This window comes from Hemitrygon akajei, chromosome 6 (assembly GCF_048418815.1).
Source record: "Hemitrygon akajei chromosome 6, sHemAka1.3, whole genome shotgun sequence".
NCBI lineage: Eukaryota > Metazoa > Chordata > Chondrichthyes > Myliobatiformes > Dasyatidae > Hemitrygon > Hemitrygon akajei.
In genome coordinates, this window is record NC_133129.1 from 110,354,387 (window position 1) to 110,372,334 (window position 17,948).

The 17,948-nt window shown below is 43.7% G+C and overlaps 1 protein-coding gene across 1 annotated transcript in view; it reads right to left on the reverse strand.

Moving 5' to 3' along the window:
- Positions 1 to 7,730: 7,730 nt before the first annotated feature.
- Positions 7,731 to 17,948, reverse strand: part of LOC140729830 (uncharacterized) — a 167,914-nt gene continuing 157,696 nt past the window's right edge. The window contains exons 47-48 of the mRNA XM_073050043.1: positions 10,307 to 10,427; positions 7,731 to 8,372 (exon numbers count right to left, since the gene is read on the reverse strand). Of these exons, the coding sequence (XP_072906144.1) occupies positions 7,934 to 8,372; positions 10,307 to 10,427 (560 nt within the window). The 3' untranslated portion in view covers positions 7,731 to 7,933. The remainder of the gene's footprint in view (positions 8,373 to 10,306; positions 10,428 to 17,948) is intronic.

Here is a 17,948-nt window from a genome sequence, read left to right on the forward strand (position 1 = left end):
ATCATCAAGTTCGCCGATGACACAACCGTGGTGGGTCTCATCAGCAAGAACGATGAGTCAGCATACAGAGAGGAGGTGCAGTGGCTAACAGACTAGTGCAGAGCCAACAACCTGTCTCTGAATGTGAACAAAACAAAAGAGATGGCTGTTGACTTCAGGAGGGCATGGAGCGACCATTCCCCGTTGAACATTGATGGCTCCTTGGTAGAGATCGTTAAGAGCACCAAATTTCTTGGTGTTCACTTGACGGAGAATTTCACCTGGTCCCTCAACACTAGCTCCATAACAAAGAAAGCCCAGCAGCGTCTTTACTTTCTGCAAAGGCTGAGGAAAGTCCATCTCCCACCCCCCATCCTCATCACATTCTACAGGGGTTGTATTGAGAGCATCCTGAGCAGCTGCATCACTGCCTGGTTCAGAAATTGCACCATCTTGGATCGCAAGACCCTGCAGCGGATAGTTAGGTCAGCTGAGAAGATCATTGGGGTCTCTCTTCCCGCCATCACTGACATTTACACTACATCTGCAAAGCAAACAGCATTATGAAAGACCCCATGCACCCCTCATACAATCTCTTCTCCCTCCTGCCGTCTGGGAAAAGGCTCCGTAGCATTCCAGCTCTCACGACTAGACTATGTAGCAGTTTCTTCCCCCAAGCTGTCAGATTCCTCAATACCCAGAGTCTGGACTGACACCTTGCCCTATTGTCCTGTTTATTATTTATTGTAATGCCTGCACTGTTTTTGTGCACTTTACTCATTCCTGTGTAGGTCTGTAGTCTAATGTAGCTTTCTCTGTGTTGTTTTTTTTCATGTAATTCAGTCTATTTTTTGTACTGTGTCATGTAACACCATGGTCCTGAAAAACGTCTCATTTTTACTATGTACTGTACCAGCAGTTATGGTCGAAATGGCAATAAAAGTGACTTTACTTGACTTCAGGAAGTTTCTTACCCCAGGCTATTAGGCTCCTGAACTCCTGACAGCATCATTTTCAAAGTCACTGATTAATCTGTTCTGTATCTTACAAATATTTACTATTAATACACTTTAGTTTGTTAGTTATATGTTTTATATAACTATAGATTTTATCCGTACCTTCATAAATTATATCATAAATTACATGTATGTAGTTAAATGACAACAACTCCACTTGACTTTAAGTGGGAATGCAGGAAATGAATCTTTAGTGACATGTTGTACTTTATCTTGTCAACCAGCTGCACGTAGTGTGATGCTCTGTAGATGCTAAGAAAAGTTTCAACAAAATCCTTGAATGCCTTCCATGCAAGTTTCTCTAGCCCTACTAGAAGTTCTTTGTCATTGATAGCCTGTTTGAATTGTGGACCAACAAAAATGCCTTCCTTAGTCTTAGAATCTGTTATTCTGGGAAACATCTGTCTCAAATATCAAAATCCTTCATAGATAGATAGATAGATAGATAGATACTTTATTCATCCCCATGGGGAAATTCAACTTTTTTCCAATGTCCCATACACTTGTAGTAGCAAAACTAATTACATACAATACTTAACTCAGTAAAAAATATGATATGCATCTAAATCACTATCTCAAAAAGCATTAATAATAGCTTTAAAAAAAGTTCTTAAGTCCTGGCGGTTGAATTGTAAAGCCTAATGGCATTGGGGAGTATTGACCTCTTCATCCTGTCTGAGGAGCATTGCATCGATAGTAACCTGTCGCTGAAACTGCTTCTCTGTCTCTGGATGGTGCTATGTAGAGGATGTTCAGGGTTTTCCATAATTGACCGTAGCCTACTCAGCACCCTTCGCTCAGCTACCGATGTTAAACTCTCCATTCCTTTGCCCACGACAGAGCCCGCCTTCCTTACCAGCTTATTAAGACGTGAGGCGTCCCTCTTCTTAATGCTTCCTCCCCAGCATTGAATGACGCCTAAGGAATTTTTTGTGCCTGGAGACAGCAGATTCCATCCTTACCATCTTGCAATGTGATCACAAACTGATGTACATGTAAACGCAAAGCATAGAACGGTGTGTGCATGATGCTTTTATCACCTTTCGAAAACCCGTCCTGCCATGCAGCTTCCACCCTGCCTTAGCATGCCCAGGAATGCCTGGACAAGATAGAAAATTTTCAGGTCACATTGTGGGCAGCATTTTGTTTGACTTGAATAATGAAGTGAAATAACAAATATAGGAGATCTCAAGAAATAGGGAAATTTCATGGTGATTTTCATGATCAGCAGCCCAAAATCCATAAGGTACACCCAAAAGTATTCAGGAAGTAAAATCTTTGTTGTCCAGAGTATCTTCATGAGTTATGAACTGAATGGTTAATGTAGAGAAGTAAGATGTATAGTATAAACACGATACTGTACATCTAACATAAAATGTAACTAATAGTTTGCATCACACACAATACACATGTGGCTCACATATTTTGGATGTTGTGGCCACACAATTTCATTCAGTTACAGCTCTTGTTTGCATTTTATTTAACCACCTGGAGCAGGTTTCCAGATATCCCTTGAATCTGTTGGGTAGAACAGTGATGCAGCAGTTGCCTCTCAGTTCCAGTGACCCAGTTTTGATGTGGACTTTGCAGAAAGTAGTTGCACTAGTTCATCGGATGGTGAAGAGGTGAGTTCAAGAATTGGGATCGGGAATCTATATTACAGCTTTATAAAACTCTAGTTAGGCTGAATCTTGAGTGTTGCTTTCAGTTCAATAAGACACTTATCAGAGAATGTAGAGCATTTGGAAAAGATGCAAATGAGGTTCATCAAGTCCCAGTTATGCCTGCCTTTTTGTTGGCTTTGTGGAACAGTCCATGTTGCAAGCCTGTACAGGTATCCGTCCCCCTCTTTTCCTTCGCTACATCGACGACTGCATTGGTGCTGCCTCCTGCACACATGCTGAACTCGTTGACTTCATTAACTTTGCCTCCAACTTTCACCCTGCCCTCAAATTTACCTAGTCCATTTCCGACACCTCCCTCCCCTTTCTTGATCTTTCTGTCTCCATCTCTGGAGACGGCTTATCTACTGATATCTACTAAGCCCACAGACTCTCACAGCTATCTGGACTATTCCTCTTTCCACCCTGTCTCTTGCAAAAATGCTATCCTCTTCTGCGTCGGGTCCCCTGTTCCCACACCTCCCCCCTTACCACCATTCCGGGCCCCAGACAAGTCCTTCCAGGTGAGGCAACACTTCACCTGTGAGTCTGCTGGAGTCGTCTATTGCATTGAAACCCAACACAGATTGGGGGACCGCTTCATCGAGCACCAGACTCACAATAGACAGGACCTCCCGGTTGCCACCCACTTCAACTCTGCCTCTCATTCCCATCTAGATATGTCCATACATGGCCTCCTCTACTGCCATGATGAGGCCAAACTCAGGTTGGAGGAGCAACACCTCATCTAACATCTGGGTAGCCTCCAGCCTGGTGGTATGAACATTAAATTCTCCAATTTCCGGTAATTCCTCCCCCTCCCCCTTCCCCAATCCCAGGTCCCTCTCTGCCTCTCTCCCCTTTCAACTTTCTGCTTCTTTATCTCTACAGTTCTTTCATGCTTATCCCCTCCCCCTCCCCCCTTTATCTTTCCTCTGATTGGTTTTCCACCTGGTGCCTCTAGGCCCTATCCACTCCCCTATCTCTATTACTGGGCTTCGGCCCTTTCTCCCCCCCCCCCATTCCTGATGAAGGGTCTCGGCCCAAAACGTTGGCTACTCTTTTCTCACGGATGCTGCCTGACCTGCTGAGTTCTTCCAGCGTTGTGTACGTATTCACCTGTGAGTCGGCTGGTTTGGTATACTGCGTCCGGTGCTCCCGGTGTGGCCTTTTATATATTGGCGAGACCCGACGCAGACTGGGAGACCATTTCACTGAACACCTATGCTCTGTACGCCAGAGAAAGCAGGATCTCGCAGTTGCCACAGATTTTAATTCCACGTCCCATTCCCATTCTGATATGTCTATCCATGGCCTCCTTTACTGTCAAGATGAAGCCACACTCAGGTTGGAGGAACAACACCTTATTGGCTGGGTAGCCTCCAACCTGATAGCATGAACATTGACTTCTCTAACTTCCGTTAATGCCCCTCCTCTCCTTCTTACCCCATCCCTGATATATTTAGTTTTTTTCCCCTCTTTTTTCTCTTTCTCTGCCCTTCACTCTGACTGTTCTCCATCTCCCTCTGGTGCTCCCCTCCCCCTTTCTTTCTCCCTAGGCCTCCCATCCCATGATCCTTTCCCTTCTCCAGCTCTGTATCCCTTTTGCCAATCACCTTTCCAGCTCTTAGCTTCATCCCACCCCCTCCAGTCTTCTCCTATCATTTCGCATTTCCCCCTCCTCCTCCTACTTTCAAATCTCTTACTATCTTTCCTTTTAGTTAGTCCTGACGAAGGGTCTTGGCCCAAAACGTCAACAGTGCTTCTCCCTATAGATGCTGCCTGGCTTGTTGTGTTCCACCAGCCTGGATCAGAGGGCTTATGCTATAAGGAGATGCTGGACAAACTTGGTTTGGTTTATCTGTTGTGAAGGAGGCTAAAGGGAGACCTGATCAAATTTTATAGGATTAAGAGAGGCATAGACAGAGGAGGTAGCTTGTTTCTTTTCCTGAGGGTTAAAATATCTAATATTAAGAAAGTATACATTTAAGAAGAGAGGAGGTAGTATCAAAGAGATGTATAGAGCAAGTTTTTACAGAGATTTGCTGGTACCTGGAATGTGCTGTCAGGGGTGATGGTTGTGGCAAATTTGATAGAGGCATTGAAAAGGTTCTTGGATAGGCACATGCATGTGCATAGAATGGAGGATATGGACATTGTCAAGGCAGCAAGGACTAGTTAAGCATTTAATTATTAGCCATTTACCCTGTTCTGTTTCAGTCCCTAAAAGCATGCTCTAACTTGAGCAATAAACACTTTAATTTGCTGGAGGATGTTATGGTTAAGAGGCAATGTTGGAGCTTTTAGAAAACATTAGGAGAAAAAAATTCCTCCCTAACTCCGTTCTAAATGGTCACCTTCAATTTTGAGGCTGTACCCTCTAGTTCTGGATACCCTCACCATAGGAAACATCTTCGCCATGTCCACCCTATCTAGTCCTTTAAACATTCAGTAGATTTCAATGAGATCCTCTCGCATTTTTCTAACTTCCAGTGCTTACAGGTCCAAAGCTGCAAAATGCTCCTCATATGTTAACTCCTTCCTTCCCAGAATTATCCTGATGAACCTCACTACAGGTTGCCTCACTACAGAAAGGATGTGAAAAACCATAGAAAGGGTGCAGAGGAGATTTACAAGGATGTTGCCTGGATTGGGGAGCATGCCTTATGAAAACAAGTTGAGTGAACTTGGCCTTTTCTCCTTGGAGCGAAGGAGGAGAGGTGACCTGATAGAGGTGTATAAGATGATGAGAGGCATCGATTGTGTGGATAGTCAGAGGCTTTTTCCCAGGGCTGAAATGGTTGCCACAAGAGGACACAGGTGCTTGGGAGTAGGTACAGAGATGTCAGTGGTAAGTTTTTTTATGCAGAGAGTGGTGAGTGCATGGAATGAGCTGCCGGCAATGGTATTGGAGGTGGATACGATAGGGTCTTTTAAGAGACTTTTGGATAGGTACATGGAGCTTAAAAAAATAGAGGGCTATGGATAACCCTAGTAATTTCTAAGGTATGGACATGTTTGGCACAACTTTGTGGGCCGAAGGGCCTGAATTGTGCTGTAGGTTTTCTATGTTTCTGTGTAACCTCCTCTGGACTCTCTCCAATGACTGCACATTCTTTCTGAGATACAGAGGCCAAAACTGTTGACAATACTCCAAGTACAGCCTGACTAGTGTTTTATAACTCCTAAGTCCCTCTGCACCTCTGATGTTTGAACCTTCTCCCCATTAGATAATAGTCCGCACTATTGTTCCTTTTACCAAAATGCATAATCATACATTTCCCAACAGTGTATTCCATCTGTCAATTTTTTGCCCATTCTTCCAATTTGTCTAAGTCCTGCTGCAATCGCATTGCTTCCTCAGCACTACCTATCACTCCACCTATCTTCATATCATCTGCAAACTTTGCCACTAAGCCATCCATTCGTTATCTAAATCATTGACAATGTGAAAAGTAGTGGTCCCAATACTGACCCTGAAAGAACACCACTATTCACCAGCAGTGAACCAGAAATTGTCCCTTTTATTCCCACTCGTTGCCTCCTTCCTGTCAGCCATTCCACTATCCATGCCAGAATCTTTCTTGTAACCATAGGATTTCTTCTTGTTAAGCAGCCTCATGTGTGGCACCTTATCAAACACTTCCTGAAAACCCAAGTAAATGACATCCACCACCTCATTCTTGTCTACCCTGCTTGTTAATTCCTCGAACTCTAATATATCTGTCAGGCAAGATTTTCCTTTATGGAAACCATGCTGACTTTGACTTATTTTAGAAACATAGAAAGCCTACAGCACAATACAGGCCATTCAGCCCACAAAGCTGTGCCAAACATCTCCTTGCCTTAGAAATTACCTAGGGTTACCCATTGCCCTCTATTTTTCCAAGCTCCATGTACCTATCCAAAAGTCTCTTAAAAGACCCTATCGTATCTGCCTCCACCACCGTTGCTGGCAGCCCATTCAACACACTCACCACTCTCTGCTTAAAAAAACTTACCCATGACATCTCCTCTGTACCTACTCCTCAGCACCTTAAAATCGTGCCCTCTCATGCAAGCTATTTTAGCCCTAGTAAAATGCCTCTGATTATCCACATGATCAGTGCCACTAATCATCTTATACAGCTCTATCAGGTCACCTCTCATCCTCTGTCACTCCAAGGAAAAAAGGCCGAATTCACTCAACCTAGTCTCATAAGGCATGCTCCCCAATCCAGGCAACATCCTTGTAAATCTCCTCTGCACCCTTTCTATGGCTTCCACATCCTTCCTGTAGTGAGGCGACCAGAACTGAGCACAGTACTCCAAGTGGGGTCTGACCAGGTCCCATATAGCTGCAACATTACCTCTAAGCTCCTAAATGCAATCTCATGATTGATGAAGGCCAGTATGCCTTCTTATCCACAGAGTCAACCTGTGCAGCAGCTTTGAGTGCCCTATGGACTCAGACCCCAAGATCCCTCTGATCCTCCACATTGCCAAGATTCTTACCATTAATGCTATATTCTGCTGCATCATATTTGACCCACCAAAATGAACCACCTCACGCTTCATCTGGCGTTTTATCATTAGTCTCTAAGTACCTCAAAACCTCATCCTTAATAATAGACTCCAATACTTTACCAGCCAGAGGATAGGCTAACTGGCCTAAAATTTCCTTTCTTTTGCCTTCCTCTCTTAAAGAGTGGAGTGACATTTGCAATCTTCCATTCCTCCAGGATGATGCCAGAATCAAGTGATTCTTGAAAGATCATGACCAATGCATCCATTATCTCTTCAGCAACCGCTTTCAGAACTCTGGGATGTAGTCTATCTGGCTCAGGTGACTTAACCACCTTAAGACCTTTGGGTTTCCTTACCAGTTTTTCCTTTGCAATTGCAATGGCACTCACTCGTGCTCCCCAATACTCAGACTTCTGGCACACTGCTAGTGTCTTCCACAGTGAAGACAGGTGCAAAGTCCCCATTAAGTTCATCTATCATTTCTTTGTCCCCCATTACCATCTCAAATAAGTAATGATGGTAACTTTGAAAAGAACTTCTACATAAATCAAAAGCTGTGAAATGTACACAAATTGGTATATGTATATAATTTAATTATTTTGAATTATTGACAGGCATTTATTTTTGTTTGTACACACTGGTTCATCAGACAAGACAATAAATATCAAGGAATATATTTTGGAGGGTAAAATTATTGGTAACAAATATGAAAGAAATATGCACTAAACATATGTTTTCAGATTTGCAATTAATTAATGTGATTTGATAACATTATTGATTTATTCCATTCTCTTTAAGTTGCTTCAAACTCTTTTGCTGGTGACGCCTTTGCTTTCTTTCTTTCCATAGCTTTTCTTGAAGATGACTTTGTGGATTACCTTCCACTTTTTGTTTGTTGGGCTCACTTGCTTTGTTAAAGCTTGTGCTGCCTGTCTCTCGTCTTGAATTCATTAAGTGGTGGTAATCTCCAGACTCCTTGTCCCTGGATGGACTGCGTTTTGTTCGTGAGACTTTATACATTCTGTTGCTAATGGTTGAGTTGGTTTGATCTTCACATTTGTTTTCCACACAATCACAGGTATCGACATAGATATATGAATGATGAATAGTGTTTCCATCGGGGCACATCAAAACAGTTTCTCTTTTGTGGGTCACCATCTCTTTACAGCAAGTACATCTGTGCTTCATTAAATTTACTTCTGGAGAATACCTGTCAGTTATTAGACATAGAATACACTAATTAAACCAGGAAATTACATGGGATGGATAGAATTTAGTGTGACAATAAGTTAAGCATAAAGATACTGGGGAGATCTTAAATGCATTTTTAGCATCTGTGTTTACTGAGGAGATGGACATGGAGTCTACAGAAGTGAGGCAAAACAGAATGGATGCTGTCTACATGGACAAGGCCATTGACAAGGTCCCGCATGGGAGGTCGGTCCAGAAGGTTTGGGAACATGGCATTGAAGATGAGGTAGTAAATTGAATTTGACGTTGGCTTCGTGGGAGAATCTGGAGATGGTTGCCCCTCTGACAGGAGGCTGCAGGGATTAATGTAGGATCTGTTGTTGCGTTCTATATCAAAGATCTGGATCAGTAAATTTACAGATGATGTCAAGTTTGGGAGTGTAGCAGACAGGAGGGAAGGCTATCATAGCTTGCAGTGGGAACTGGACCAGCTGGAAAAAGGCTGAAAAATGGCAGATGGAATATAATATAGCCAAATGTGAGGTGTTGCACTTTGGGAGGATAAACCAGGGTAAGACTTCCAAGGAGAGTGATAGGACACTGGGTAGTGTGGTAAAACAGATGAATCCGGGAATGCAGATGCATAATTTCTTAAAAGTGGTGTCACAGTTAGATAGGTTTGTAAAGAGAACTTAAGGGACGTTGGCCTTCATAAATCAAAGTACTGAGTGTAGGAGTTGGGATGTTATGTTGAGGTGGTATAAGATTTTGGAGAGACCTAATTCGGAGAATTGTCTGTAGTTTTGGTCACCTACCTGCAGGAAAGTTTATCAATAAGATTGAAAGAGTGTAGAGAAAAAATACAAGGATGTTGCCATGACGATGACTTGAGCTATAAGGAGAGGTGGAATAGCTTAGGATCTTATTCCTGAATGTAAGAGAATGAGGGGAGATTTGATAGAAATGGAAGTGAGGTGAGCGGGCAGGAGTCCGTGCCAGGAAAAAAGTAAGCCCTAGCCGGCCGGTCCTCCTGTCCACTCTGCTCTCCAATGTCTGCTTGCTGACGGAATCAGGCCTTCTGTCTTCGGAGTCGCCTGATACCGGTGGCCGGAAGTGGGGACAGCATAAGCCGTGTGCGAGGAAACGGAAGCGAGGCAAGCAGGCAGGAGTCCGTGCCAGGAAAAAAGCAAGTGCTAGCCGGCCGGCTCTCCCGTCCTTTCTGCTCTCCAATGGACATTAAATTGGACTACATCTGTGGCAACAAAATACTCGGCGTTGAGTACAGAAATGGACGGAATCCTGGGTGCCGCCATTCAGTTGATTATTTATGTAACATTGGACTACTAACCTACTGACCTCTGCTGTGTCTATTGTCTTGTTTATTATTTATGTAATGCCTGCACTGTTCTGTGTACTTTATGCAGTCCTGAGTAGGTCTGTAGTCTAGTGTAGTTTTTGTGTTGGTTTACGTAGTTCAGTGTAGTTTTTTGTATTGTTCATGTAGCACCATGGTCCTGAAAAACATTGTCTCATTTTTACTGTGTATCGTACCAGCGGTTATTGTCAAAATGACAATAAAGGCAACTTGACTTGACTTGAGAAGTATAAAAAATTATGAGGGGTATAGATAGGATTAATGTAAGCAGGCTCTTTCCACTGAGGTTGGGTGAGACTAGGACCAGAGGTTAAAGGTGAAAGGTGAAATATTTAAGGAAACTTCTTCACTCATATGGTGGTGAGAATGGAATGGGCTGCCAGCAGAAGTGGTGGATGGAGGTTTGTTTTCAACTTTTAAGATAAATTTGAATAGTTTCATGGGTGGGATGGGTACAGAGGGCTATGGTCCAGGTGCAGGTCAATGGGAGTAGCAGATTAATAGTTCAACATGGACTAGATGGACAGAAGGGCCTGTTTCTGTGTTGTACTGCTCTATGACCCTATAATGTTACTCACATAGAGTTAGTGCCACATGTTCCTTCACATTCAGCTACTTCCACTTTCTGTATTGATTTACATCCCTCATAATTAATATGAACCATTTTCTTTTCACGCTTGCAACTCTCTTTCTCTTGACCTGTAATGATAAGAAGGATGAATTTTGTGATTTCAGGACAACTGTATGAAAACAGAACAGTCACACTTGCTCAGGCTGGAAGATAGATGAATGGCCAAATATGTTCAGCATTTAACACACGTCCAAGTTTTCTGTTCTAAAGCTGGAAATGAACACACTTTACTCAAATTCTGATGGATCTTCATTTGAAATGCAGATGTTTTTGTTCACAGAAGTTTAAATTCGAGAATTTGGTATGGAGTTAACTCCTGCACAGATGAAACAGCCAGTGTCTGCATATACATGGACCTCTGGCTTCCCTCTCCTGAAGTCCATGAACCAGTCCTCATTGGAGGATCAATAGACAATAGGTGCAGAAGTAGACCATTCGGCCCTTTGAGCCTGCACCGCCATTCTGAGATCATGGCTGATCATCTACTATCAATACCCGGTTCCTGCCTTGTCCCCATATCCCTTGATTCCCCTATCCATAAGATACCTATCTAGCTCCTTCTTGAAAGCATCCAGAGAATTGGCTTCCACTGCTTTCCGAGGCAGTGCATTCCAGACCCCCACAACTCTCTGGGAGAAGAAGTTTTTCCTTAACTCTGTCCTAAATGACCTACCCCTTATTCTCAAACCATACCCTCTGGTACTGGACTCTTCCAGCATCTGGAACATATTTCCTGCCTCTATCTTGTCCAATCCCTTAATAATCTTATATGTTTCAATTAGATCCCCACTCAATCTCCTTAATTCCAGCGTGTACAAGCCCAGTCTCTCTAACCTCTCTGCGTAAGACAGTCCAGACATCCCAGGAATTAACCTCGTGAATCTACGCTGCACTTCCTCTATAGCCAGGATGTCCTTCCTTAACCCTGGAGACCAAAACTGTACACAATACTCCAGGTGTGGTCTCACCAGGGTCCTGTACAAATGCAAAAAGATTTCCTTGCACTTGTACTCAATTCCCTTTGTAATAAAGGCCAACATTCCATTAGCCTTCTTCACTGCCTGTTGCACTTGCTCATTCACCTTCAGTGATTGATGAACAAGGACTCCTAGATCTCTTTGTATTTCTCCCTTACCTAACTCTACATCATTCAGATAATAATCTGCCTTCCTGTTCTTACCCCCAAAGTGGATAACCTCACACTTATTCACATTAAACATCATCTGCCAAGTATCTGCCCACTCACTCAGCCTATCCAAGTCACCCTGAATTCTCCTAACATCCTTATCACATGTCACACTGCCACCCAGCTTAGTATCATCAGCAAACTTGCTGATGTTATTCTCAATGCCTTCATCTAAATCATTGATGTAAATCATAAACAGCTGTGGTCCCAATACCGAGCCCTGTGGCACCCCACCAGTCACCACCTGCCATTCCGAGAAACACCCATTCACCGTTACCCTTTGCTTTCTATCTGCCAACCAGTTTTCTATCCATGTCAATATCTTCCCCCCAATGCCATGAGCTCTGATTTTACCCACCAATCTCCTATGTGGGACCTTATCAAATGCCTTCTGAAAATCGAGGTACACTACATCCACTGGATCTCCCTTGTCTAACTTCCTGGTTACATCCTCGAAGAACTCCAATAGATTAGTCAAGCATGATTTGCCCTTGGTAAATCCATGCTGGCTTGGCCCAATCCTATCACTGCTATCTAGATATGCCACTATTTCATCTTTAATAATGGACTCTAGCATTTCCCCACTACTGATGTTAGGCTGACAGGACGATCGTTCTCTGTTTTCTCCCTCCCTCCTTTCTTAAAAAGTGAGATAACATTAGCCATTCCCCAATCCTCAGGAACTGATCCTGAATCTAAGGAACATTGGAAAATGATTACCAATGCATCCGGAATTTCTGGGGCCACCTCCTTTAGTACCCCTAGGATGCAGACCATCTGGACCTGGGGATTTGTCAGCCTTCAGTCCCATCAGTCTACTCATCACCGTTTCCTTCCTAATGTCAATCTGTTTCATTTCCTCTGTTACCCTATGTCCTTGGCCCATCCATACATCTGGGAGATTGCTTGTGTCTTCCCTAGTGAAGAAAGATCTAAAGTACTTATTAAATTCTTCTGCTATTTCTCTGTTTCCCATAACAATTTCACCCAATCCATTCTTCAAGGGCCCAACATTGTTCTTAACTATTTTCTTTCTCTTCACATACCTAAAAAAGCTTTTGCTATCCTCCTTTATATTCCTGGCTAGCTTGCGTTCATACCTCATTTTTTCTCCCCGTATTGCCTTTTTAGTTAAGTTCTGTTGTTCCTTAAAAATTTCCCAATCATCTATCCTCCCACTCACCTTAGCTCTGTCATATTTCCTTTTTTTTAATGCTATGCAATCTCTGACTTCCTTTGTCAACCACTATGGCCCCTTTCCCCCCTTTGAAACCTTCCTGCTCCGGGGGATGAACTGATTTTGCACCTTGTGCATTATTCCCAAGAGTACCTGCCATTGCTGTTCCACCGCCTTTTCTGCTAGGATATCCGTCCAGTTAACTTTGGCCAGCTCCTCCCTCATGGCTCCATAGTTTCCCCTGTTCAACAGCAACACTGACACCTCCGATCTGCCCTTATCCTTCTCAAATTGCAGATAAAAACTTATCATATTATGGTCACTACCTCCTAATGGCTCCTTTACTTCAAGATCACTTATCAAATCCTGTTCATTACACAAGACTAAATCCAGAATAGCCTTGTCCCTGGTCGGCTCTCGTACAAGCTGTTCCAAGAATGCATCCCGTAGGCACTCTACAAACTCCCTATCCTGGGGTCCAGCACCAACCTGATTCTCCCAGTTCACCTGAATGTTGAAATCCCCCATAACTACTGCGACATTACCTTTGCCACATGCCAATGTTAACTCCCTGTTCAACTTGCACCCAATATCCATGCTACTGTTTGGTGGCCTGTAGACAATACCCATTAGGGTCTTTTTGCCCTTACTGTTCCTCAGTTCTATCCACACAGACTCTACTTCTCCTGATCCTATGTCCCCCCTGCAAAGGACTGAATCTCATTCCTCACCAACAAGGCCACCCCACCCCCTCTGCCCACATTTCTGTCCCTACGATAGCATGTATACCCTTGTACATTCATTTCCCAGGTCTGATCTCCCTGCAGCCATGTCTCCATTATCCCAACAACATCATAGTTATCTATTCGCACCTGAGCTTCAAGCTCATCCACCTTATTTCTGACACTGTGCATTCAGATATAGAATTTTTAGCCCATTTCTCCTCTCTCTGTTTGAATCGCAGCCTATTGTGCTTAACCCAGCTCCCTGAACTCCCTTCGAGCTATACGAAGCTCGGAGCTATAAAATTCAAAATCCCTTGAATTTTGTTGTCCTTTCTAAATTTACTTATTCTTTCAGCACATTTAACTCCATGTTCCGTCAGACCATCCCTCTGTACATGTGTCCTCTTTATCACTTGTTCCGCCTCACCTTTCTCTACTACGCACTTAATATTCCGGAACTGTGTAGTCCCCACCTGTCCTTTACTCTTCATCTTGCTATCCTCTCTCGCATTCTGGATCCCTGCCCCCTGCAAATTTAGTTTAAACCCCCCCCCCCCCGAGAAGCACTAGCAAACTTTCCTGCAAGAATGTTAGTACTGCTCCAGTTCAGATCAGTGTGCAGAGAGTTAGTAACTTTAAATTCCTGGACCCAGCATGTAAGTGCAATTAAGAAAAAAGCATGGCAGCACCTCTACTTCTTTATGAGTTTGCAGAGATTTGACATGATATCTAAAACTTTGACAAATTTCTATAGATGTGTAGTGGAGAATATATTGACTGAGTGCATCACAGCCTGGTATGGAAACACCAATGCCTTTGAACAGAAAATCCAACAAAAAGTAGTGCATTTGATCCAGTCCATCATGGGTAAAGCCCTCCCAACCACTGAGCACATCTACATGAAACACTGTCATAGGAAAGGAGCATCACCCACCACCCAGGTGGGTTCTTGCTGCTACCTTCAGGAAAAAGGTACAAGTGCTTTAGGATTCACACTACCAGGTTCAGAACAGTTAGAACCCCTCAACCATTAGGCTCTTGAACCAGAGGGGATAACTTCACTTAACTTGCCCCATCACTGAACTGTACCCACAGCCAATACACTCACTTTAAAGACTCTCAATCTCTTGATCTTTAAATTTATTGCTATTTATTTATATTTGTATTTACACAGTGTGTTGTCTCCTGCATTCTGGTTGAATGCCCTAGTTGGGCGGTCTTTCATTGATTCTGATATAGTTATTATTGTATATGCTACCTCTCATCGAGTTCTTATACAACCTTGGCTCGTTAGCTAACTCTGCTAACAGCCATGTGTCTCAGCAGTGAGAAGGCCATCTTTCATAAGTAATACACGTCTAGGGACGGAACGAGTTGGGTTTCAATCAAACAGGAAAGTTAGGATGTTTCAATTAAGGATCACTGATTGTGGAGCGTGCTGTGCAATTACTGCTCACACACAATTATCGGTCATCAAGGAATAACATTTTGAACACCAGCATAAAATTATAAAGAATGTATATTTATCAAATTTTAGCTTTATCAGTTAACAGGAAAAGAACAGAAAGGTAAAAGGAACAACACACACAAAATGCTGGTGGAACACAGCAGCCCAGGCAGCATCTATAAGGAGAAACACTGTCGACGTTTTGGGCCGAGACCCTTTGTCAGGACTAACTGAAAGGAAAGATACTAAGAGATTTGAAAGTAGGAGGGGGTGAAAGTAGTAGGAGAAATGATAGGAGAAGACCGGAGGGGGTGGGATGAAGCTAAGAGCTGGGAAGGTGATTGGCAAAAGTGATACAGAGCTGGAGAAGGGAAAGGATCATGGGACGGGAGGCCTAGGGAGAAAGAAAGGGGGAGGGGAGCACCAGAGGGAGATGGAGAACAGGCAGAGTGATGGGCAGAGAGAGAGAAAGAAACAAACAACTAAATATGTCAGGGATGGGTTAAGAAGGGGAGGAGGGGCATTAACGGAAGTTAGAGAAGTCTATGTTCATGCCATCAGGTTGGAGGCTACCCAGAGGTGTTGTTCCTCCAACCTGAGTGTGGCTTCATCTTGACAGTAGAGGAGGCCATGGATAGACATATCAGAATGGGAATGGGACGTGGAATTAAAATGTGTGGCCACTGGGAGATCATGCTTTCTCTGGCAGACAGAGCATAGGTGTTCAGCGAAATGGTCTCCCAGTCTGCGTCGGGTCTCATCAATATATAAAAGGCCACACCAGGAGCACCGGACGCAATATACCACACCAGCCCACTCACAGGTGAAGTGTCGCCCCACCTGGAAGGACTGTTTGGGGCCCTGAATGGTGGTGAGGGAGGAAGTGTAAGGGCAGGTGTAGCACTTGTTCCATTTACAAGGATAAGCGACAGGAGGGAGATTGGTGGGAAGGGATGGGGGGGATGAGTGGACAAGGGAGTTGCATAGGGAGTGATCCCTGCGGAAAGCAGAAAGAGGGGGGATGGGAAAGATGGGCTTGGTAGTGGGATCCCGTTGGAAGTGGCAGAAGTTACGGAGAATTATACGTTGGACCTGGAGGCTGCTGGGGTGGTAGGTGAGGACAAGGGGAACCCTATCCCCAGTGGGGTGGCAGGCGGATGGGGTGAGGGCAGATGCGCGGGAAATGGGAGAGATGCGTTTGAGAGCAGAGTTGATGGTGGAAGAAGGGAAGCCCCTTTGTTTAAAAAAGGAAGACATATCATTCGTCCTGGAATGAAATGCGTTTGAGAGCAGAGTTGATGGTGGAAGAAAGGTAAAAGGGTCCATTGCAGTTAAACCTGTCAAATGTTGGAGCTAATTTTCAGAGTAGTGAGGTTTATTGCTTTACTCACGCACTAAATCTACATTCTGTGTGAAAGACACCAGTTCGAACTTTCCTCGAAGATCATCTCAAATGAACTGGTTAACCCAAGAACATTGGCACTTCCTCCTTTGAACCATTCATCTGCACAAAGCACTTCTTACAACAGGGTCTCTCCTTCGAGTGACATTTGGTGGGTGTCTTCCCTGGTGTCACATTCTGCAGCCTCTGTTAAAACAGCCCAAACCAGACTACTGTCCTTCATAAATCTGATCCCACCCACCCCACTAGAATGTTCCATGGCATCCCAATGGGCAGAAAGATGCAACATGTACCAAGACAACGCTGATTGTCTGACACAACATGGCTGTTTATCTTTAGCTGAAACCAGAACACTCTTGCTAGCAGGACACACTGCATTTGCAGAAAACTGCTAAAATAAAAATGCCTCACAACATAACAGTAGAAATCTTAACCAGGACATTACATTCTCCCACCACCAAAAATAGTCATGTCCTCAAGACTTTGGAACTTATTAAGATCATAAGATATAGGAGCAAAATTAGGTAATTTGGCCCATTGAATCTGCTCCACCATTGCTGATCCAATTTTCTTCTTAGCTCCAATTTCCTGCCTTCCCCCTGTAACCCCTTCATGCCCTGACCAATCAAGGATCTACAACCTCTGCCTTAAGTATACATAAAAACTTGGTCTCCACAGCTGTTTGTGGCAAAGAATTCCACAGATTCACCAAAATTTGGCTAAGGAAATTCCTTCTCATTTCCATTCTAAAAGGCTGCCCCTCTATTCTGAGGCTGTGTTCTCTGGTCTTACACTCTCCCACCAAAAGGAGACATCCTGTCAACATCCACTCTATCAAGGCCTTTCGCCATTTGATAGGTTTCAATCAGGTCACCCCTCATGCTTCTGAATTCTAATGAATACAGGCCCAGAACCATCAAACGCTCTTCATATGACAAGCCATTCAATCTTGGAATCATTTTCATGAACCTCCTTTGAATTGCCTCTCTACTTCCTCAAAACAACTTGCCTCTCCACCTATCTTCATATCATCTGCAAACTCTTCAATAAAGCCATCAATTCCGTCATCCAAAACATTGGCATATAATGTAAAAAGAACTGTCCCAACAAAGACCCCTGTGGAACACCACTAGTCATCGGCAGCCAGCCAGAAAAGGCTCCCTTTATTCCCACTCTTTGCCTCCTGCCAATCAGCCACTGCTTTATCCATGCTTCAATCTTTCCTGTAGCTTATTAAGCAGCTTTATGTCTGGCACCTTGTCAAAGGCCTTCTGAAATTCCAGGTACACAACATCAAGCATTTCTGCTTTGTCTATCCTGCTTGTTATTTCTTCAAAGAATTCATACAGATCTGTGAGGCAAGAAGTTCCCTTGAAGAAACCATGGTAATTATGGTCTATTTTATCATGCACCTCCAAGTACCCTGAGACCTCATCGTTAATAATTGACTCCAACATCTTTCGAATCACTGAGGTCAGGCTAACTGGTGTATAGTTTCCTTTAAGACCCTAAGTCATAGGAGCAGAATTAGGCCATTCAGCCACTCAAGTCTGCTCCACCATTCCATCATGGCTGATCCCTGATCCCAGATCCCACTCAACCCCATACGCCTGCCTTCTCTTCATATCCTTTGATGCCCTGACCGATCAGGA